Source organism: Oncorhynchus mykiss, chromosome 13, assembly GCF_057628025.1.
Source record: "Oncorhynchus mykiss isolate SJ-2025 chromosome 13, ASM5762802v1, whole genome shotgun sequence".
NCBI lineage: Eukaryota > Metazoa > Chordata > Actinopteri > Salmoniformes > Salmonidae > Oncorhynchus > Oncorhynchus mykiss.
Window position 1 is genome coordinate 57,661,918 of NC_143034.1, and position 24,735 is coordinate 57,686,652.

Here is a 24,735-nt window from a genome sequence, read left to right on the forward strand (position 1 = left end):
AACACACTGTTTTGCATTGAAGGTCTGCGGTAGCCTTTTCACCCCCTTCCATAGACTTACACAGTAATTATGACTACTTCCGGAGGACGTCATCCAACCTATCAGAGCTCTTGCAGCATGAACTGATATGTTGTCCATCCAAACAAAGGATCAGAGAAAGATTGCATAAGCTACAGTTAACAATAGCACTGCAGTGCATAAAATGTGATGAGTAGTTGACTCAAAGAGGAGAAAGACTATAGTTGAACAGTTCATTTATTCAAAAATGAAGGAGAAAGAGCAGAGACAAAGAGAGGGAGAGAAATGTTGTTGTATTTCGTTGTATACATAGAGGAACTATATTAATGTAGCTAGCTGGCTAAGGCTATCCAACACTTCCAATTCAGGGTAAGCCGCTGGTGTAACTGCTAAACTGATTGCAGTACACTACTGCATGATTGTACACATGGATTGGATTGATAGTTTCTATGTTGACTATGACATTAGCTAATATGGTGACAACTTTGTATGTTGTGTGCAGTGATTATGGTATGAAGGTTTGACTTGGAGAGGTTTTGTCTACAAGGGAAGGGAAAATGTGAGAGGAGGAGAGCACGTAGATGTGATGATGCTGTTTGTATGGTTGCTATGAAAGTGAACTGTGTGATCAGGGGTGTATTAATTCCGCCAATTCTGTTGCAAAACATTTCTTAAACGGAAGCAAACGCAACAAAACGGTGATGGACCTACCTGAATTTGTCCAATAGAAACTCTCTCTTTTAGTTGCAAAACGTAACGTTTTGAAAACCGTTTGGACTAATGACTACACCCTAGATCAGCTAAAGTGTGCAAGGCGGTATTGAATGTGTCACTGTCTGTCACCTTGATTACTCCAATTTGTCTCTTGACCTGTGCACCTGTTATAAACGTTCATTTGTAGGCTAGGTTGTAGCAACCTCATGATGGGTATAGGGCAAATTTCTGTATCATGCAGTAGCCTAAACCTATCACTGTTACACTGAACTGGGTGGATGGAATATGAATGACAGACAGTCATTCAATATTCTGTAATAGAAATAAGGCCATGCTCATAAAAAAAAGAAGTCTTCTCTAATGTTAAATGGCACCGACCACCACTGGTGTGTTAGTGTGTAGGCTATGTCTGGTCTGCTTTGGAACCCCATCACACAGCCTCTCTGACCCTCCCTTTCCTGTGAAATTCAATTTCAGGCTTGAGTGATTATTCCTCAGATATGTCTGCATTATGGTCAGACGTCTGTGTAGCAGAGCTCACTTACTGCTGGGGGGCGAGGTGAGATGCTCCCCCCTCTCTCCTCCCTACCTCCACCCAGACAGAGCCAGTCACACGTTCATCATGAGATAGTATCCCCCCATCCCCTCAGTGAGCCGACCCTTTACCTCCGTGCCACAGAGGCAGGGTAGTACCGTGACCGGTGAGGGTGACTGGGGCGTTTCCAGGAGTCGCGGGCTAATTGGGTCAGATTGCGGTGAGTGGAGCATTACGCCTGAAATTGGAAACACATGTGGCCGCTCTTCGTACCCAAGTCTGAAAAAGAGGAGGAACGGGGGATGGTGAGGTTCATGAAGAGAGAGTTTAGATGTAGTAAGAGAGTGAGAGTTGAGGAGAGAATGTGAATGGAGAAAGGGGGAATAGTGAGATGTGAGGAGATGAAGTGGACAGTGAGAGGGGAGAGAGACATGATATGAAGGGAGAGAGACATGGAAAGAGAGAGGCAGAGAGACATTAAAATATAGTGGGCGGGTTAGAGAGAGTAGGGGGAGAAGCAAAGAGAGTTAATGAAAGATTGACACAGCCTGGGGGAAAGGGTGAGTTCAATAATTGAAGTTAAGTCTGATGCGTCTGCCTTCATGCCCCTGGTCTCTGGTGGGGGGCAATCAGACTGTGTAACCTCCACCCTGACAGCTCGGCTATTTGCAATAATTGCCACAATTACACTGATATTTGGCTGAGGTAAAATTGACGGGATATTCATTGCTATAGTAATAAATCCATGTTTGATGACATTTTGTGTGAGGAAGAGAAAGATAGACTGTTGAATCTGAAACATTAGGGTTTATTTGGAATTAGATAGACACAGCCTAGGGGTGTGGGAACGTGTATCAGATGATGTTGGTGCATTTCCAGTTGAAAATGTTTCTGGTTTTGGAGGTTATTGGATTGGTGCAAATTGCAATAACATGATTGCATTGTTATGTTTGTTTGTTAATTATTGATGCCAATTAGCTACATGTTGTAACGGAATTCCTCTTCTTCAGAGGAGGAGTAGCAAGGATCAGACCAATGTGCAGCGTGGTAAGTGTCCATAATGATCTATTTAATAAATCAACAGAACACTGAACAAAATAACAAAAGTACAAACAAACAACCGAAACAGTCCCGTATGGTGAAAACACTGACACAGGATACAACCACCCACAAAACACAATAGAAAACAGGCTACCTAAATATGGCTCCCAATCAGAGACAACGACTGACACCTGCCTCTGATTGAGAACCATACTAGGCCAAACACATAGAAATATAACAACAGAACAAAACATAGAAAAACAACATAGAATGCCCACCCCAACTCACCAACTAAAATAAAGACATAAAAAGGAAGTAAGGTCAGAACGTGACACATGTACACGAGATGAATGAAAGACCAATGGATCACGAGAGTCATTTATTTATTTATGACATTTCATGTGTCTGTGTGTGCATTTTAAAATGTGGCATGTATTTAAGCAGCACGGTCTCTACATCTATTAGCAGAGAATGTTTGGATAATGTGATGTGTGTTTCATGTGACAGAAAAATGCTCCAGGTGAAAGGGTGTAAAAGAAGAAGAAGAAGCTATATCTGTGCCTATTGATGTGGTTCTGAGAGAGAGAGAGAGAGAGAGAGAGAGAGAGAGAGAGAAATAACTTTTGTCCCTACATTTGTGTGTGTTGACCTTACTCTCACCGTCTTTGTTTGACTGTCATCTCTGTCAATACCTTGCTAACTCTCTCTCGCTCTCCCTCTCTCACTGATGTAACCTCGGGCCGAAATATCTAAGTGTGCACAGAACAAGTTCAGACAAAAAACTGAGAGAATGGTGGGAGGGTTCCAAAGATTGCCAATGACTGACACTAAATGCTGAGAGGGAGGAATGCCATGAGGGAGACACCGGGGAAGAACAGCAAAGAGGGTGAGGATATGAAGAGGTAATAACATCCCAATCTTATTTTAGGGCTGCTCCTGGATGTGTGAGAGAGACTGAGTGTATTTAATGGAGTGTGTGCGGCTGTGCGCATGTGTGTGTTGGGGGTAAAACAGTAGCAGTCAGTCACAGAGTGCTATCTATCAACATCCCTTTAGGTCTGACTGTATTGACAGTGGTAAGTACCCCCATCTTTGAGTGAGTTCTGCATTTTAGCTAGTTCCACTATACACAACTGACCCGTTTAGCAGTTGGAGTTTGAAAAGTTATTTTCATTCTCCCCCTCTTTCTCTGTCTCCTTTTCTGTCCCCATCTCTCCCATCCCAAAAGTCTTTCATGAGCAGTCTCACAGGGGCAGGGTTGTAACACAAACCTCCTCTCTTTTGTCTCCATTCTTTTCCTTATCCTTTCATCTTTTTAAACATTCATGAAAAAAAGGTTTTAGTGAGATGGAAACCACTACCTTGGTAAAGAAAGAGAGTGTCTGAGAGACGCAGACACAGGGAAAAGGTAAAGCCTTCCTCTGCTCATCTACCAATTTATGGTTTCCTTTTCAACAACAAACTTCAAGGTGGACTGACTCAGTGGACGTGCTGTTCTCCAAGGTTAAAAGAACATAGGCTACATACTCAGCTGGCGCGAAGACCCATCTAGATGAACTGTCTGTCATAACTCCACTGCCTTCACAGTAGCCTAGGTCTCAGCTCTCAGCCATGGTTTCATCTTTACCAGTTTGTTGTCGAGTCGGTCAAACCTCAAACGTTGGCCTAAAGACCTACACAGTAGCCTAGTATACTAGACATGCAGTCTGGTATATGTCAACTATCTTCAAACAATCAGAAGATAGCTGTCCAAAGTCATCCAAACACCTCAAATTCTGATTAGGTACAGTATTTACAGGTAGGTTATGATGTGTTATGTGCACTAGTTAACCTGACTCATACTCATCCGCACCCAACATGTCCCACCTCATCCAATTACCTCAAATTGTGATTAGGTACAGTACTTATAGGTATGTTATGATGTGTTATATGTATTAGACAGTAAGCCTAGACAGTAGGCGAGTTATGAACCTGAACCCAGTTTAGCCTCATGATTTCCCAGGGAAAGGAAGGCTGAGGTAAAGGTAAATCATTGCTTAAATTAATATATTAAATCTATAATACTGTTTTTCTTTATCCCTAATAACCAGCAGTTAGGCTGTTTGGGGCTATACATTTTGTATTGAGAAAACTTGGCATTCGATATCCCTCTCACAGATGTTCCTCGTCCTGTTGTTTATTCTGTGCTTTCTTTCCCCCTCTGTCCTTTACCCCTTTCAAAAAACTCGCTCGCCCCGTCTTGTCCTCCCGCTCCTCCGCTCCAAAAGCAACCAGAAGCTATTCGTGTTTAGGCTACAGGCGGAGTTTTTGAGAACTGGGAAGAATTTGACAAACTTTGTTGATCCCAACGTAGTCTAAACGGACCGCAGCGCTTCGCTGCCAGTCGTTATAGAGACATCGATTAGTTTACTGTGTATGTCGACTTCAATTTAAATAAATTACAGTTCCTCTTTTCATGGAATATGAAGAACAACGTCAGGAGGATGAGATCTTGACCGAATCATGCATAGATATTTATTTTTTCTTTTATCAAACATCGCGTTGTCTGTCTTGTTTAAAGCGCGGTTAGGACGGAGCTGTTTTTGCATATTTATTTTTTCTTCCCATCGTTTTTTAAAATGATTGTTGTTTAATTCAAACGGACATGGCTAACTGACATAATAGACGTTTTTTTAAATGATTGTTGTTTAATTCAAACGGACATGGCTAACTGACATAATAGACGTTTTTTAAAATGATTGTTGTTTAATTCAAACGGACATGGCTAACTGACATAATAGATGTTTTTTAAAATGATTGTTGTTTAATTCAAACGGACATGGCTAACTGACATAATAGATGTTTTTTAAAATGATTGTTGTTTAATTCAAACGGACATGGCTAACTGACATAATAGACGTTTTTTTAAATGATTGTTGTTTAATTCAAACGGACATGGCTAACTGACATAATAGATGTTTTTTTAAATGATTGTTGTTTAATTCAAACGGACATGGCTAACTGACATAATAGACGTTTTTTAAAATGATTGTTGTTTAATTCAAACGGACATGGCTAACTGACATAATATTTTTTTTTTTGTGACGTGGGAAGTTAATTTGAATTGAATATGAAAACTTAACTTTTCCATGTAAACCAATTTTGAGAGTTTTCCACTTCGCCAACTCTCTCGGACCATTAGTCTATAACCAATGTGGTGTCAACTGGAAGGACGCGTGGTCCGGATCTCACCTAAACGGTACACATTTACTTATCGTGTCCATTTTACAAACTGCAGTTCATGTATATGTTCATTTGTTTGCATATGTATTAACACGAGCTATGGACACTTTCGGTTAATACATCTACTGTTGGGTTTGCCACAGCACATTATTGGATAGCCTAATTTAAATCTCCATCAATGTTTTTTTTTCTTTCACAAGTATTCAGATATGATAATAGGCTACATATAACCTAATCCTAATCTGCAGGTGTATGCTCGAGATCACAGAAATTGACAGGTCATCAGGCCAATGGATCAATAATCTACTGAAATCTTGCCTATAGTCTACTTTGTGTGAATTTTGGAGATTTAGGTTGTTGTTTACCTCTTGTGTTAAAAGTAATTAATGGCATTAAGTGCATAATGTCCCTGAAAAATTAGACTACTATGATTATGTCCCTTTACCAGTAGCAGAGTGCATTAAAGCCACAATCCTGAGTATGTGTTTCAGCCCAACAGCAGACCCTCACTTGGTTTGGTAGGAAGCTGCGAGATGGGGTTTAGGAAATGTAACCACTCTCGTATTCATAGTGGGGCTTTGAATGCAAGTACTGACAATCTATTGCATGCATGATAGTTTAAAACATTTTGCAGCAATACATTGTTTGTTTACTGAAGTAAATAAGGCCTACAACCTTATATGTTGTGTTGTGATGGAGTAAGAAGACGGTTATATTAAAGTCATGAGGAATAATACATTATATACAAGAATCAATGGTTATATCATTCATTGAAATAAAAAATAACCAAAGAACAGCAAGAAATCTTCCAGATTATGCTTTTAATTTGCCGTGCAAACGTGGCCCTTTGCATGTAAATAATACAATGTGCACCACCTTCAGTTGGTTAAATGCTTAAGGAAAACGTTGTTGGTTTTTCAACGCCGATTAGGTAAGAACATGGTACCATGTGGAATGTTTCCTTCATGGAGGCTCCCTTCTGGTAGACAGCTTAATTCACACTGCACTGCTGCTCTCCTTTCTTCCTATGGACAGATTGACTGTCATTTATCCTTTGGATCAGTGCCTGATTAGATTGGACAGGTCCTTGCATATTCATGTTTATGCTGTGTATGTGTGCTTTTTTGTGTAGGGTGTGTGTGTCCTAACGAAAAATGTATCAACCCCTACAAAAATGTTTCCATTATTTATAATCCACCTAATAATTCACATTTTGTGTTTCTACAGGATTATTTTCCTGCTACAGCAAACTGGCTCAAATTAAGATTCTGTGTGTATGTGTGTGTGTGTGTGTGTGTGTGAACTGAATGTGAACTGTGAACTGAAAAAGCTGTACACAGAGCCAAGGCCAGAGAGAGCCCAGGGTAGATACCCAGTTAGACTAAAGAGTGGAATGACACAATCATAGAATCCTAATTAATGGGCTGTTTGCACAGAAGGACAGCTAAGCACTGTTACGTGCTCAAAACTCATGATCACAAGGCTTTTACTCTGTCTCAGGCCATACAGAGACAGAGAAAAACAAAGACAAACAATCTGCTGTAGTGTTTCCTCTGCTCTAGGCACAGCAGGTGTCACAGACGTGAAGTTGACCTCTGTCACAGTTAGGCTATGAAGAAGTCCACACATTGCACTGACTAATCTGGTCTATGGACGGATGATTTCAGTACACACACACATGTCCATAAGGTTATGTGTTGACTCCAAAGAGATATGATTATCCCGACTGGTCTGGGCCTTGACATAATGAATCATCTCAGACGGACAAATGGACATCCGGCCCATTACCCACACATGAAGCGGATTAGTTGTTAACAGGATAATTGCACAGCAGCCACTGCCAGGTGTGGAGCCAGCTTAATGGAATTCTCTTCTCACTGTTCCCTAACAGAGCCTCCCAGACTAATTCTAGCTTCCCAGTCTCATTCCTCTCCATCCTCTCTCACTCCTCCTTCTCTGTCATTTCATACCAACAATATACTTCTCAGGTAACCATCTAAAAGATAAGTCAAACCAACAACCTTAAGGCACCTATCCCTAATCACCAGGTTTATTTGTGAGATTTAGGCCTAGCTGTAAGTTGTACGTGTGACTTTGTTGTAGCAGTGTTATGTTGTGTCTGTTTATTTGAAGATCATTTAAAAAAATGGTGTGTTTTTGAACTGTTAGGCAGTTTGGTTTTCTGTAGGAACTTGGGGGAGTGTTTTGGTTTGGGGTCAGAAGGTTTGTTTTGACAGGGTTTGGGGTTTGGATTGTTTGTTTGGATAATGTTTGGAGGTTTTGTAAATTAGTTGGGAAAGTCTTATGTTTTCTTATAGTTTTGAATCTGTGGTTTTGGGATGTTTTTTCTATAGACCGAGTGTGTTCGTTTCGGAGATTGGGTTGTCTATTCATTTGTGAGATTGTTTGAGATTTGCTGGTCAGACAGTGTTTTGGTCTTATCCAGACAGCTGAGGAGTGAGGAGGTCCTTGTCTGGCCATGCAGGGAGTGTAAATGGCGCGTGTCATTGTAGCAAATGGAGCATGATGATGAAAAGCTCCTGTACCACAGAGTGCACTGATATGGTCTCCAGCGCGTGTGTCTGCCTGCCTGTCTGGTGTGTGTTCTCAGAAAACCTTACAACCAGCTCTTCCACTAAACACACACACAGCCTTAAAATATTTTTTTATATACATGATGCCCATTTATAAAAATACATGGGGATCGTAATGCCACTGATTGAATAATTGACTGTTGTTCACCTCTCTCTGTCTCTGTCTTTGTCTTTGTCTCTGTTTGTCTATGTCTCTATCTCTGTCTGTGTTGTCTGTTGCCACGTCTGTTGCCACATGGCACAGTGCATGTTCATCTATAATTGACAGTGCTCTTCTGCAGCTCACCATCTGTCTGGGCTGGAACTAACCAGAACCCAGAATGGCACTTCAGGACACTTTATTTGCATACAGTACACAGCACACCTGTGTTTACGAACTTACGGATGGCCCTGTGCCAATAAGAGAAAAGAGGAAACGAGTCCTTTGATGTGATTTGTGTATCACCAGGGAACGAGGCCCACAGCATATGCAAGCATAAATACATGACTGATGTGTCATCTAATGTCCCTGGTTCTTTTACTAATCACTACTGCATTGTGTCCCAGGTGTGGTCAGGTGTAGTGAATCTCCTGTCATTTCTCTTTCTCTCACTGTATCTTTCTTTCAATTCAATTCAATTCAATTCAATTCAAGGGCTTTATTGGCATGGGAAACATGTGTTAACATTGCCAAAGCAAGTGAGGTAGACAACATACAAAGTGAATATATAAAGTGAAAAACAACAAAAATTAACAGTAAACATTACACATACAGAGGTTTCAAAACAGTAAAGACATTACAAATGTCATATTATATATATATATACACAGTGTTTTAACAATGTACAAATGGTTAAAGGACACAAGATAAAATAAATATGCATAAATATGGGTTGTATTTACAATGGTGTTCACTGGTTGCCCTTTTCTCGTGGCAACAGGTCACAAATCTTGCTGCTGTGATGGCACATTGTGGTATTTCACCCAGTAGATATGGGAGTTTTTCAAATGTGGATTTTTTTTCGAATTCTTTGTGGATCTGTGTAATCTGAGGGAAATATGTCTCTCTAATATGGTCATACATTGGGCAGGAGGTTAGGAAGTGCAGCTCAGTTTCCACCTCATTTTGTGGGCAGTGAGCACATAGCCTGTCTTCTCTTGAGAGCCATGTCTGCCTACGGCGGCCTTTCTCAATAGCAAGGCTATGCTCACTGAGTCTGTACATAGTCAAAGCTTTCCTTAATTTTGGGTCAGTCACAGTGGTCAGGTATTCTGCCGCTGTGTACTCTCTTTCTCCCACTCTGTTTTTCTCTCTCACCTCCTATCTACCAACCTCTATCTATCTATCTATCTATCTATCTATCTATCTATCTATCTATCTATCTATCTATCTATCTATCTATCTATCTATCTATCTATCTATCTATCTATCTATCTATCTATCTATCTATCTATCTATCTATCTATCTATCTATCTATCTATCTATCTATCTATCTGTCTGTCTGTCTGTCTGTCTGTCTGTCTGTCTGTCTGTCTGTCTGTCTGTCTGTCTGTCTGTCTGTCTGTCTGTCTGTCTGTCTGTCTGTCTGTCTGTCTGTCTGTCTGTCTGTCTGTCTGTCTGTCTGTCTGTCTCTCTATCCGTCTATCTGTCTGTCTCTCTATCCGTCTGTCTGTCTGTCTCTCTATCCATCTCTCTATCTATCTCTCTATCTATCTCTCCCTTTCTCAATCTCCCCCTCTCCCTCCCTTTCTCAGTCTCCCTTCCCCTTTCTCAGTCTGTTGTCTGGTCTGGGGACACCTGAAGGTAGCAGTAAACCCAAATCACAGACATTCTGAGCATTCTACCTTTTTAAACTCTTTCTAAATGTCCTCCTCCCATTTTTCACACAATAACAGATAAATAGAAGTGACACATGACTCAGTCTTGGAAGTGGGTTCATCTTTTTCTGGGTGGAGGCCATATGCTCTCCCAGAGGAATCCTCATAATCATGGTTGACTAGTCCTACATGATGTGTGACACCATCATGATATGCCACATATGTAGCAGGCCTCTTCAGACAAAACGCGAACCAGAGGAAGGCATGTGTTGTTGCTGTACTGATCAGTGTTTCCCTTTATTCCTTTAACAGTGGCGCATAGCCGCTGCTAAATTGTTGGCGCCAAGTTCAGAGTGACAAATTCAGTGCGACAAGTTATAACAAGTTACATATCTTCCTCAGATTCTCATCAGATCTTCCAAGAAACCTCCCAGGTAACTAGCTAGCTAGTTTGTAATCCTGGAAGTGCAGCCAACCATAGAAATAGAGGACTCTAGTGCCCAAAATCATCAACCCTTACAAAAATGTCCATTAATTATAATCCACATAATAATTTAAATGTCCTGTTGCTGCAGGATAATTATAATCAACATAATAATGTACATTTCCTGTTGCTGCAGGATTCTTTTCCTGCTGTAGCAAATTGGCTCAAATTAAGATTCTACATATGTAGATGTATGTAATAATTATACAGTAACTTTACGCTAGCTAAATTATTTTTAGGCTTCATATATAATTGGCTGGTGATGTCATTGAGGTCATGAGATAAAAGGAAACTGTCCTCGATTTTCAGAAGAGTTCTAAAGGAAGTGAACATAATTACATTTTGGAGTAGAATGTCCTTTCAAAAAATCCTTAATGTTACACTTTTACATGAAACTGCCAATCCAATGCCATAGTTGACATACTGATATGACATTGAAGCTCAGTCAATAGACTATTATTGTAGTACCATATTATCTTGAAAGCGTATCAAGTTGAATATGATGGTCTGCTTTGCCCTCTGGTGGCAGGTGTGAGTGAGAGGACAGAGGATCAGGCAATTGGTTAAAACCACATTTTATTGGTCACATACATGTGTTCGGCAGATGTTATTGGGGGTGTAGCGAAATGCTTGTGTATCTAGCTACAACTGTGCAGTAATATCTAACAAGTAATATCTAACCATTTCGCAACAATACAAATAATACACACAAATCCAAAGTAAAGGAATGGAATTAATAATAAATAAATATTTGGACAAGCAATGTCAGAGCGGCATCGACTAAGATACAGCAGAGTAGAATAGAATACAGTATATACATATGAGATGAGTAATGCAATATGTAAACATTATTAAAGTGACCAGTGTTCCCGTATTAAAGTGGCCAGGGATTTCAAGTCTATGTATATAGGGCAGCAGCCTCTAAGGTGTTACTGATTGGCTACAGTATTTAACAGTCTGATGGCCTTGAGATAGAAGCTGTTTTTCAGTCTCCCGGTCCCAGCTTTGATGCACATGTACTGACCTCGCCATCTGGATGATAGCAGGGTGAACAGGCAGTGACTCGGGTGGTTGTTGTCTTTGATTATCATCTGGTGCTGTAAGGCAGGTAGTTTGCCCCTGGTGATGCGTTGGGCAGACCACCACCCTCTGAAGAGACCTGCGGTTGCATGCGGTGCAGTTGCCGTACCAGGTGATGATACAGCCCGACAGGATGCATCTGTAAAGGTTTGTGAGGGTTTTAGGTATCAAGCCAAATTTGTTCAGCCTCCTGAGGTTGAAGAGGCGCTGTTGTGCCTTCTTCACTACAATGTCTGTGTGGGTGGACCAATTCAGTTTGTCAGTGACGTGTACGCCGAGGAACTTGAAGCTTTCCACCTTCTCCACTGCGGTCCCGTCAATGTGGATAGGGGGTGCTCCCACTGCTGTTTCCTAAATTCCACAATCAGCTTTGTTTTGTTGACGTTACGTGAGAGGTTATTTTCCTGGCACCACCCTCCCAGGGCCAACACCTACTCCCTTTAGGCTGTCTCGTCATTGTTGGTAATCAGTCCTACTACTGTTGTGTTGTCTGCAAACTTGATGATTGAGTTGGAGGTGTGCATGGCCACGCAGTCATGTGTGAACATGGAGTATAAGAGGGGGCTGAGCACACACCCTTTTGGGGCCCCTGTGTTGAGGATCAGCGAAGTGGAGGTGTTGTTTCCTACCTTCAAACCTGGGGCCCCAAGCTTAATGATGAGCTTGGAGTGTACTATGGTGTTGAATGTTGAGCTATAGTTAATGAACAGCATTCTTATGTAGGTATTCCTCTTGTCCAGATGTTATAGGGCAGTGCGATGGCGATTGCATCATCTGTGGATCTATTGTGGCGGTAAGCAAATTTAAGTGGGTCTAGGGTGTCAGGTAAGGTAGAGGTGATATGATCCTTGACTAGTCTCTCAAAGCACTTCATGATGACATAATTGAGTTAGTTCAGTTACCTTTGCTTTCTTGGGTACAGGAACAATGGTGGACATCTTGAAGGAAGTGGGGACAGCCGACTGGGATAGGGAGAGTTTGAATATGTCCGTAAACACTCCAGCCAGCTGGTCTGCACATGCTCTGAGGATACGGCTTGGGATGCGGTCTGGGCCGGCAGCCTTGCAAGGGTTAACATGCTTAAAGGTCTTACTCAAGTTGGCCACGGAGAAGGAGAGCCCACAGTCCTTGGTAGCGGGCCACGTCGGTGGCACTGTGTTATCCTCAAAGTGGGCAAAGAAGGTGTTTAGCTTCTCTGGAAGTACTAGGGAAGCGGTTAAAGGTTTCTCTGGTATCACTCATCATTCATCATTGTGTTCAAAGGAGGTTGTGATGCAAACCTTCAGAGAATTGGCCAAGGGCCAGGATATTCTGGAGCTTTTGAGAAGAAAAACTCTTCTTCAAGTATTTCTGGTTTCACTTTTTTTATGTTTCCAAGTCTAAGTTCAGCATCTGTCACAACAACAATTAAATGATTAGTTCAGTTATTACTGTGAAATGCCTTATTTTCTGCCACAAGGCAAAACATTTATTGGATCAAAGCTTGCGTATTTACTCGTATGCACATGTATGTTTTTGCAAACTGACATGCACCAAACCAAATCTGTTTATAGAATTGACCACTTCGCACACAACCATAGATTGGGCACAGAGGACCAACTGCAACTACAAACATTTGATGTTTTACGCCCTTAAAAGTTGAAAAAAGCCTTTCGAAACCCTAAGGCCTCATTATGACTGCTTGAGTTGTAATTCATTTCCTTTGGCTGTGAGATTAATGACCCACAGTCGACACACATAGCAGGATTATAGAGGCTCCATTTGAAGGCCAACAACCGGGCAGCCAACCGGGCAGCCAACCAGGCAGCCAACCGGGCAGGCAGGGGATCTGTTCTGCTGCATGTCCATTGTTCCACAGTCTCCTCACATGGATAAACTGATCTTTCTGCAGTTTTGCTAAGATTATAAAGCTACCTCTACACTTCTAGAGTTAACAGTTAAGCTACAGGTTAGCACCAGTAAAAAGGCTTGTTTTACCTTTTCATGAGAGTTCCACATTTACTGTATTGAACACTGTTTTAACCCCATTTCTCTTCTCGCTCTCTCCATACCCGTCTCTCTCCTCTCTCTCTCTCCCCATGCCCGTCTCTCCTCTCTCTCTCTCTCCCAATGCCCGTCTCTCCTCTCTCTCTCTCCCCATACCCGTCTCTCCTCTCTCTCTCTCCCCATACCCGTCTCTTCTCTCTCTCTCCCATACCGTCTCTCTCTCTCTCTCTCTCTCCATACCCGTCTCTCTCTCTCTCCATACCCGTCTCTCTCCTCTCTCTCTCTCTCTCTCTCTCTCTCTCTCTCCATACCCGTCTCTCTCCTCTCTCCCCGTGCCCGTCTCTCCTCTCTCTCTCTCCATACCCGTCTCTCTCCTCTCTCTCTCTCCCCATACCCGTCCCTTCTCTCTCTCTCTCTCTCCATACCGTCGCTCTCTCACTCTCTCTCTCTCTCCATACCCGTCTCTCTCCTCTCTCTCTCGCTCTCTCTCCCCATACCGTCCCTTCTCTCTCTCTCTCTCCATACCGTCGCTCTCTCACTCTCTCTCTCTCTCCATACCCGTCTCTCTCCTCTCTCTCTCTCTCTCTCTCCATACCCGTCTCTCTCCTCTCTCTCTCTCCCCATGCCCGTCTCTCCTCTCTCTTCCATATCCATCTCTCTCCTCTGTCTCTCTCTCCCCATGCCCGTCTCTCCTCTCTTTCTCTCTCCATACCCGTCTCTCTCCTCTCTCTCTCCCCATACCTGTCTCTCCTCTCTCTCTCCCCATACCCGTCTCTTCTCGCTCTCTCTCCCCATACCGTCCCTTCTCTCTCTCTCTCTCCATACCGTCGCTCTCTCACTCTCTCTCTCTCTCCATACCCGTCTCTCTCCTCTCTCTCTCTCTCTCTCTCCATACCCGTCTCTCTCCTCTCTCTCTCTCCCCATGCCCGTCTCTCCTCTCTCTCTCTCCATATCCATCTCTCTCCTCTGTCTCTCTCTCCCCATGCCCGTCTCTCCTCTCTTTCTCTCTCCATACCCGTCTCTCTCCTCTCTCTCTCCCCATACCCGTCTCTCCTCTCTCTCTCCCCATACCCGTCTCTTCTCTCTCTCTCTCTCTCCCCATACCGTCTCTCCTCTCTCTCTCTCTCTCTCTCTCTCTCTCTCTCCATACCCGTCTCTCCTCTCTCTCTCTCTCTCTCTCCATACCCGTCTCTCCTCTCTCTCTCTCTCCCCATACCCATCTCTCCTCTCTCTCTCTCCCATTTACCCGTCTCTCCTCTCTCTCTCTCTCTCTCTCCTCATACCCGTCTCTCCTCTCTCTCTCTCTCCCCATACCCGTCTCTCCTCTCTCTCTCTCCCCATACCCGTCTCTCCTCTCTCTCTCTCTCCCCATACCCGTCTCTCCTCTCTCTCTCTCCCCATACCGTCTCTCCTCTCTCTCTCTCTCTCCCCATACCCGTCTCTCCTCTCTCTCTCTCTCCCCATACCCGTCTCTCCTCTCTCTCTCTCCCCATGCCCGTCTCTCTTCTCTCTCTCCCCATACCCGTCTCTCCTCTCTCTCTCTCTCCCCATACCGGTCTCTCCCCTCTCTCTCGCTCTCTCTCTCCCCATACCCGTCTCTTCTCTCTCTCTCTCCCCATACCGTCTCTCTCTCTCTCTCTCTCTCCATACCCGTCTCTCTCTCTCTCCATACCCGTCTCTCCTCTCTCTCTCTCGCTCTCTCCATACCCATCTCTCTCCTCTCTCTCTCTCTCTCCCCATGCCCGTCTCTCCTCTCTCTCTCTCTCCATACCCGTCTCTCTCCTCTCTCTCTCCCCATACCCGTATCTCCTCTCTCTCCCCATACCTGTCTCTTCTCTCTCTCTCTCCCCATACCGTCTCTCTCCTCTCTCTCTCTCTCTCTCCATACCCGTCTCTCCTCTCTCTCTCTCTCTCTCCATACCGTCTCTCTCCTCTCTCTCTCCCCATACCCGTCTCTCCTCTCTCTCTCTCCCCATACCCATCTCTCCTCTCTCTCTCTCCCATTTACCCGTCTCTCCTCTCTCTCTCTCTCCTCATACCCGTCTCTCCTCTCTCTCTCTCTCCCCATACCCGTCTCTCCTCTCTCTCTCTCTCCCCATACCCGTCTCTCCTCTCTCTCTCTCCCCATACCCATCTCTCCTCTCTCTCTCTCTCCATACCCGTCTCTCTCCCCTCTCTCTCCCCATACCCGTCTCTCCTCTCTCTCCCCATACCTGTCTCTTCTCTCTCTCTCTCCCCATACCCGTCTCTCCTCTCTCTCTCTCTTTCCCCATACCCGTCTCTCCTCTCTCTCTCTCCCCATACGCGTCTCTCCTCTCTCTCTCTCCCCATACCATCGCTCTCTCTCTCTCTCTCTCTCCATACCCGTCTCTTTCCTCTCTCTCTCTCTCTCTCCCCATACCCGTCTCTCTCCTCTCTCTCTCTCCCCATGCCCGTCTCTCCTTTCTCTCTCCCTATACCCGTCTCTCCTCTCTCTCTCTCCCCATACCCGTCTCTCTCCTCTCTCTCTCCCCATACCCATCTCTCCTCTCTCTCTCTCTCTCTCTCCCCATGCCGTCGCTCTCTCTCTCTCTCTCTCTCTCTCTCTCTCCTCATACCCGTCTCTCCTCTCTCTCTCTCTCCCCATACCCGTCTCTCCTCTCTCTCTCTCTCTCCCCATACCCGTCTCTCCTCTCTCTCTCTCTCCCCATACCCGTCTCTCCTCTCTCTCTCTCCCCATACCGTCTCTCTCTCTCTCTCTCTCTCTCCATACCCGTCTCTCTCTCTCTCCATACCCGTCTCTCTCCTCTCTCTCTCTCGCTCTCTCCATACCCATCTCTCTCCTCTCTCTCTCTCTCTCCCCATGCCCGTCTCACCTCTCTCTCTCTCTCCATACCCGTCTCTCTCCTCTCTCTCTCCCCATACCCGTATCTCCTCTCTCTCCCCATACCTGTCTCTTCTCTCTCTCTCTCCCCATACCGTCTCTCTCCTCTCTCTCTCTCTCTCTCTCTCCATACCCGTCTCTCCTCTCTCTCTCTCTCTCTCCATACCGTCTCTCTCCTCTCTCTCTCCCCATACCCGTCTCTCCTCTCTCTCTCTCCCCATACCCATCTCTCCTCTCTCTCTCTCCCATTTACCCGTCTCTCCTCTCTCTCTCTCCTCATACCCGTCTCTCCTCTCTCTCTCTCTCCCCATACCCGTCTCTCCTCTCTCTCTCTCTCCCCATACCCGTCTCTCCTCTCTCTCTCTCTCCCCATACCCATCTCTCCTCTCTCTCTCTCTCCATACCCGTCTCTCTCCCCTCTCTCTCCCCATACCCGTCTCTCCTCTCTCTCCCCATACCTGTCTCTTCTCTCTCTCTCTCCACATACCCGTCTCTCCTCTCTCTCTCTCTTTCCCCATACCCGTCTCTCCTCTCTCTCTCTCCCCATACCCGTCTCTCCGCTCTCTCTCTCCCCATACCATCGCTCTCTCTCTCTCTCTCTCTCCATACCCGTCTCTTTCCTCTCTCTCTCTCTCTCTCCCCATACCCGTCTCTCTCCTCTCTCTCTCTCCCCATGCCCGTCTCTCCTTTCTCTCTCCCTATACCCGTCTCTCCTCTCTCTCTCTCCCCATACCCGTCTCTCTCCTCTCTCTCTCTCCCCATACCCGTCTCTCCTCTCTCTCTCTCCCCATACCCGTCTCTCCTCTCTCTCTCCACATACCCGTCTCTCTCTCTCTCTCTCTCTCTCTCTCCATACCCGTCTCTCTCCTCTCTCTCTCCATACCCGTCTCTCTCCTCTCTCTCTCTCTCTCTCTCTCTCTCTCTCTCCATACCCGTCTCTCTCCTCTCTCTCTCTCTCCCCATGCCCGTCTCTCCTCTCTCTCTCTCCATACCCGTCTCTCCTCTCTCTCTCTCTCTCCCCATACCCGTCTCTCCCTTCTCTCTCTCCCCATACCCATCTCTCCTCTCTCTCTCTCTCTCTCCCCATACCCGTCTCTCCTCTCTTTCTTTCTCCCCATACCCGTCTCTCCTTTCCTCTCTCTCTCCCCATACCCATCTCTCCTCTATCTCTCCTCTCGCTCTCTCCCCATACCCATCTCTCTCCTCTCTCTCTCTCCCCATACCCGTCTCTCTCCTCTCTCTCTCTCCCCATACCCGTCTCTCCTCTCTCTCTCTCTCTCCCCATACCCGTCTCTCCTCTCTCTCTCTCCCCATACCCGTCTCTCCTCTCCTCTCTCTCTCCCCATACCCGTCTCTCCTCTCTCCCTATTTCTCTCTCCATACCCGTCTCTCCTTTTTCTCTCTCTCCCCATACCCGTCTCTCCTCTCTCTCTCTCTCCATACCCGTCTCTCCTCTCTCTCTCTCCATACCCGTCTCTCCTCTCTCTCTCTCCCCATACCATCGCTCTCTCTCTCTCTCTCTCTCCATACCCGTCTCTTTCCTCTCTCTCTCTCTCTCTCCCCATACCCGTCTCTCTCCTCTCTCTCTCTCCCCATGCCCGTCTCTCCTTTCTCTCTCCCTATACCCGTCTCTCCTCTCTCTCTCTCCCCATACCCGTCTCTCTCCTCTCTCTCTCCCCATACCCATCTCTCCTCTCTCTCTCTCTCTCTCTCCCCATGCCGTCGCTCTCTCTCTCTCTCTCTCTCTCTCTCTCTCCTCATACCCGTCTCTCCTCTCTCTCTCTCTCCCCATACCCGTCTCTCCTCTCTCTCTCTCTCTCCCCATACCCGTCTCTCCTCTCTCTCTCTCTCCCCATACCCGTCTCTCCTCTCTCTCTCTCCCCATACCGTCTCTCTCTCTCTCTCTCTCTCTCTCTCCATACCCGTCTCTCTCTCTCTCCATACCCGTCTCTCTCCTCTCTCTCTCTCGCTCTCTCCATACCCATCTCTCTCCTCTCTCTCTCTCTCTCCCCATGCCCGTCTCACCTCTCTCTCTCTCTCCATACCCGTCTCTCTCCTCTCTCTCTCCCCATACCCGTATCTCCTCTCTCTCCCCATACCTGTCTCTTCTCTCTCTCTCTCCCCATACCGTCTCTCTCCTCTCTCTCTCTCTCTCTCTCTCCATACCCGTCTCTCCTCTCTCTCTCTCTCTCTCCATACCGTCTCTCTCCTCTCTCTCTCCCCATACCCGTCTCTCCTCTCTCTCTCTCCCCATACCCATCTCTCCTCTCTCTCTCTCCCATTTACCCGTCTCTCCTCTCTCTCTCTCCTCATACCCGTCTCTCCTCTCTCTCTCTCTCCCCATACCCGTCTCTCCTCTCTCTCTCTCTCCCCATACCCGTCTCTCCTCTCTCTCTCTCTCCCCATACCCATCTCTCCTCTCTCTCTCTCTCCATACCCGTCTCTCTCCCCTCTCTCTCCCCATACCCGTCTCTCCTCTCTCTCCCCATACCTGTCTCTTCTCTCTCTCTCTCCACATACCCGTCTCTCCTCTCTCTCTCTCTTTCCCCATACCCGTCTCTCCTCTCTCTCTCTCCCCATACCCGTCTCTCCGCTCTCTCTCTCCCCATACCATCGCTCTCTCTCTCTCTCTCTCTCCATACCCGTCTCTTTCCTCTCTCTCTCTCTCTCTCTCCCCATACCCGTCTCTCTCCTCTCTCTCTCTCCCCATGCCCGTCTCTCCTTTCTCTCTCCCTATACCCGTCTCTCCTCTCTCTCTCTCCCCATACCCGTCTCTCTCCTCTCTCTCTCTCCCCATACCCGTCTCTCCTCTCTCTCTCTCCCCATACCCGTCTCTCCTCTCTCTCTCCACATACCCGTCTCTCTCTCTCTCTCTCTCTCTCTCTCTCTCCATACCCGTCTCTCTCCTCTCTCTCTCCATACCCGTCTCTCTCCTCTCTCTCTCTCTCTCTCTCTCTCTCTCTCTCTCCATACCCGTCTCTCTCCTCTCTCTCTCTCTCCCCATGCCCGTCTCTCCTCTCTCTCTCTCCATACCCGTCTCTCCTCTCTCTCTCTCTCTCCCCATACCCGTCTCTCCCTTCTCTCTCTCCCCATACCCATCTCTCCTCTCTCTCTCTCTCTCTCCCCATACCCGTCTCTCCTCTCTTTCCTTCTCCCCATACCCGTCTCTCCTTTCCTCTCTCTCTCCCCATACCCATCTCTCCTCTATCTCTCCTCTCGCTCTCTCCCCATACCCATCTCTCTCCTCTCTCTCTCTCCCCATACCCGTCTCTCTCCTCTCTCTCTCTCCCCATACCCGTCTCTCCTCTCTCTCTCTCTCTCCCCATACCCGTCTCTCCTCTCTCTCTCTCCCCATACCCGTCTCTCCTCTCCTCTCTCTCTCCCCATACCCGTCTCTCCTCTCTCCCTATTTCTCTCTCCATACCCGTCTCTCCTTTTTCTCTCTCTCCCCATACCCGTCTCTCCTCTCTCTCTCTCTCCATACCCGTCTCTCCTCTCTCTCTCTCCATACCCGTCTCTCCTCTCTCTCTCTCCCCATACCCCTCTCCTCTCTCTCTCTCTCTCTCTCTCTCTCTCTCTCTCTCTCCCCATACCCGTCTCTCCTCTCTCTCTCTCTCTCCCCATACCCGTCTCTCCTCTCTCTCTCTCTCTCTCTCTCTCTCTCTCCATACCCGTCTCTCCTCTCTCTCTCTCCCCATACCCGTCTCTCCTCTCTCTCTCTCTCCCCATACCCGTCTCTCCTCTCTCTCTCTCTCCCCATACCCGTCTCTCCATCCTCAGTTGATACGTGTTGGGAGTGATGCACTGGCTTCCCCTGGTTGCCATGGTGATCGCCTCGGCCCTGCCCTTCCCTCACAGCCCTGTGACTAGTACTGTTGCTGCGATGACGGAGCCTGGCAGTAGCCTGGACGACCACACAGAGGACATCGATGACTCTTCCAGTCACTCCCCCGGATCTTACTCCACACTTCCAGCTCCTGAGGCCTACAATGTGGACTACAAGGACTACAATAACCCCTCCATAATTAAAGAGGAGGTGCAAGCTTTGAAAGGGAAGCGAAAACAACAAAGTTATTTGTCAAAAAGCAATTTTCATACAGAAAACACGAACAGCGTTGGTTTAAATAAATATTCTAACACTGATGGAGGAAAACTCAGGAGCACCAATGGCAGCAGTCATCAGGACTACCCCTCCCAGGAGAGCTATGTACTAGGAGACTATAAACCAGACAGCAGCAGAGCTGGTGATGACAGCAGCTTTAGAGACATGGCTCAGAAGGAAAACCATCATCACTCTCTAGACCCCAGGACCGATGAACAGGATCTCAGACCTCCCAACATGTATGTGGTGGAAACTTACAAACCTTCCACTAATGCTGGACACCACAGTAAAACTGGGCCAGATCCCTCCAGTCAGAGGACCCCGCAGAAAGCAGAGGCTAGGACAGAGAGCAGTGATAACAGGGGAGAGGAGGGGATGGAGGGTGGGCCTGGGGCAGGGGCTGGGAAAGGTCCGGATCTGTCAGAGGAAGGAATGGAAGTAGGACTAGGGTTAGGGCTGGGTCAGGGGCTGGGAGGTGTAAAGGAGAAGCAAGAGCTGCTGTTTTTAGATGCACACCCACGGGTCCTTTTCTCTTCCTCTCCTCCAGAGCACCCGCCCCTCCTTCTCATGCTGGAGTCAGGCATGTTGCCCATAGAAGGAGAGGACAAGGAGGAAGAGGAGGAGGAGGAGGAAGTGTCGGACGCAGACGGACACATGGAGGGTCATGGGGACCGAGAGATGGACGGGAGTGTGCCGCTGAGCTGGGTGGACACTCTAAGGGGGGCCAGGGAGCCCCCTCGCCCCGCCCCCAGGCACAAGCGCTCACACTTGCCCCACACCGGGCGGGGTGAGATGCCGGTGTGTGAGTCGGAGAGCGTGTGGGTAACGGACAAGACGACGGTATTCGACGATAGGGGTAAAACAGTCAACATCGTGCCAGAGATCAAGACAGTCAAGGGGGCGCTGAAGCAGTACTTCTATGAGACTCGCTGCCGCCAGGAGGGGCAGCAGAGGGGCGGTGGGCCGCAGCGGGAGGCAGGGGGGGCAGGGGCCTCGGCAGCAGGAACAGTGACAGGACCCGTAGGTGTGTCCGGGGCCAGCTGCCGGGGCGTGGACATCAGACAGTGGGTGAGTCAGTGTAAGGCCAAGGACACATATGTCCGAGCCCTCACTGTTGACAACAACGGTCTGCAGGGCTGGAGGTGGGTCCGCATCAACTCGTCCTGCGTGTGTGTCCTACTGTCCAGAGTAACCAGGAAAAACAGAGGAAGGGAGTGAGGGCAGGAGATGGAGGAAAGGTGGAGAGGATAATGTGGAAGAAATGTTAACACAGATAATGCTTGGAACATTGGATGTAATGTCAATTAGACAGTAGGTGTTACTTTATAGGCCAGGGTGCCTCTTATCCAGAGCGACTTACATTAGTGCATTCTTCTTATGATAGCTGCACTCTTACAAAAAAAAGGGTTCCAAACGGGTTCTTTGGCTGTCCCCATAGGAGAACCCTTTTTGGTTCTAGGTAGAACCCTTTTTGAGGTTCTATGTAGAACCCTCTGTGGAAAGGGTTCTACATGGAAGTCAAAAGTGTTCTACCTGGAACCAAAATGGGTTCTTCAAAGGGTTCTCCTATGGGGATAGCCAAAGAACCCTTAGGTTCTAGATAGCACTTTTTTTAAAGAGTGTAGGCGAGACAACCCCTCCACCCATCACGGGCTCAGTGAGAGTGACTACACAAAAACAATAAAACCTCAACAATACAACTTAGGGAAAACTATCATATCAAAACAGTGATTTAAAAAAAGTACTGTTTGTTTCACAATTGTTTCATATCATACATGTTATTGCTGAGTAATACTGTATGTAAGCATGAGTTTTAAATTAATATATTTCTTTATATATGTGTACAATATGTGATCAGTATGCTTTTATGTATGAAAGTATGTATATTTATAGAGAAAGGTATGTGGAAAGATAGGTTTGTTGTTGTTACATGATTCCAGCCTCTGGCGTCTGGCCTCTGCTCTGAATGGGAGAGGAAGGGACTGGCAGCACCTAGTGATTTAGCCTGATACTCCTCAACAATCCATACTGAGCACTGACCATCCCCAGTCCTCCTTTGTGAAGTCTCACAGAGAACATTATCACTGAGTGGTTTAATAGTAAGATAGAGAGGAGAATTGAGCCATGTATACTGTGAGCACAATGCTGGGTGTCATCATGATGCCCATATTGTTGTCATGAGAGCAACAGTCCATTTACAGTGTAGCCAGTCATATGTGATCAGAACATTTGAGTGACCAATAGAAACCATGCAGCAGTGTGACAACCACAGAAGCATTTTTATCTCTATCTCTGCCTGTAGTTAGATCATTAGATGATTGAAGAATTCCATTCGCCTCAGTTTGCAGTTTGAACTCTGCACTCTATAGTATATGCAGTACAACATATTTATACATCTGGCTTTTTGTAATACATGTATGTATATTGTAAAGGCCTGTTTCTTATTCCATAAGTAAAAGATAAACTATTATAACTTATTTTATCATGATTTTTATGCATAATGGTCTTTCCCGGCAAGTGTCAATGGTGTGATCTATCGGTGTGTGTTGTCTCTCTTTCTGTCATATACACATACAGTATTCACATGCTGAACATTCTTCTCACAAATACACAAACCACTGCCTCTCCTCCCCTTACACACGCTCCTGTTGTCTACACACGTGCCAACCCCAGGTACACAAAGTGAGAACACACACATTGGGATGTGTTGTACAACGAGTCCACTTTATTTTGTCTTTTTATCACCATCATCTTCATCACTGTTTATTTTGCAGGTGTTATTTTAAATTTGTATTATCATCTTCGTCATTCATATTATTTTTTTTCAATCATAACACAATTTGTTTTCAAAATGTACACATACAGTAGCATATCTTAATGACCATTTTTAATGTTTCATATTTACTTTTCAAATTAGGTCAAATTAAATGAGTAAGAATTAAGTATTAAATGAACATGTACATACAATTATTCAATACATACATACATACATAATGAAAATAAATATAGTTATCATAAAAACATAAAAATAAAAATACACACATTTTACAAATTGTTCCCCAGGCTTTCATCCTCATAGGTTAGATTTCTACAGATATATGTGTATCATCTTCACCCCCCAAAGTTGACTTCAATGTCATCTTGGTTGTTTGACATGCATCGTAACACAGAAGCTAAAGGTTTTTCTTGACTTCCAACAGTCTCTTCTCACCTGGATCTCCTAATCATCCTTCCTCTCTTGGTTTCTGTTATGGCTTGCGTGCAGTAAATGAATCGTCTCCAACCTCTTTTCTTCTGGTCACTTTGACTGTTTTATCTCACCTTCGTCACACCTCCATCTTTCCCCTCGTCTTCCAGGGGCACCCAATGAACCTGAGCTGATGATGAGAGCCGTAAAGTTCACCACATCTAGAAAGCCATTACCCTGGGCTTTGTACTAGACCTGCAGTATGTAACCTGGCTTCAACAACATGTCCCCACACTCTAATTTAACTGGCTTTAGTGGATTCCTACAAATGACTAAATTACATCACAGCCATTTAACACAATGCCTGTGTGGCCCCCTATCCCATCGTATCCCCACTGCTGGGGCCCCCCATCCCATCGTATCCTCGCTGCTGTGGCCCCCCCATCCCAACGTATCCCCGCTGCTGTGGCCCCCCATCCCATCGTATCCTTGCTGCTGTGGCCCCCCATCCCATCGTATCCTTGCTGCTGTGGCCCCCCATCCCATCGTATCCTCGCTGTTGTGGCCCCCCATCCCAACGTATCCCCACTGCTGGGGCCCCCCATCCCATCGTATCCTCGCTGCTGTGGCCCCCCCATCCCAACGTATCCCCACTGCTGGGGCCCCCCATCCCATCGTATCCTCGCTGCTGTGGCCCCCCCATCCCATCGTATCCTTGCTGCTGTGGCCCCCCATCCCATCGTATCCTTGCTGCTGTGGCCCCCCATCCCATCGTATCCTCGCTGCTGTGGCCCCCCCATCCCATCGTATCCTTGCTGCTGTGGCCCCCCCATCCCATCGTATCCTTGCTGCTGTGGCCCCCCATCCCATCGTATCCTTGCTGCTGTGGCCCCCCCATCCCATCGTATCCTTGCTGCTGTGGCCCCCCATCCCATCGTATCCTTGCTGCTGTGGCCCCCCATCCCATCGTATCCTTGCTGCTGTGGCCCCCCCATCCCATCGTATCCTTGCTGCTGTGGCCCCCCATCCCATCGTATCCTTGCTGCTGTGGCCCCCCCATCCCATCGTATCTTTGCTGCTGTGGCCCCCCATCCCATCGTATCCTTGCTGC

The 24,735-nt window shown here is 46.5% G+C and overlaps 1 protein-coding gene across 1 annotated transcript; it reads left to right on the forward strand.

Moving 5' to 3' along the window:
- Window positions 1–4,648: 4,648 nt before the first annotated feature.
- LOC110486647 (uncharacterized) lies at window positions 4,649–22,919 on the forward strand. The gene is made up of 2 exons (XM_036941351.2): window positions 4,649–5,546; window positions 20,116–22,919. Exon 2 carries the CDS (start codon window positions 20,135–20,137, stop codon window positions 21,653–21,655), a length of 1,521 nt encoding a protein of 506 aa, XP_036797246.1. The 5' UTR covers window positions 4,649–5,546; window positions 20,116–20,134; the 3' UTR covers window positions 21,656–22,919.
- The last annotated feature ends 1,816 nt before the right edge of the window (window positions 22,920–24,735 follow it).

Coding starts and splice junctions, on each gene's coding strand:
- LOC110486647 (XM_036941351.2), top strand. CDS start 20,135: ATGCACTGGCTTCCCCTGGTTGCCATGGTGATCGCCTCGGCCCTGCCC.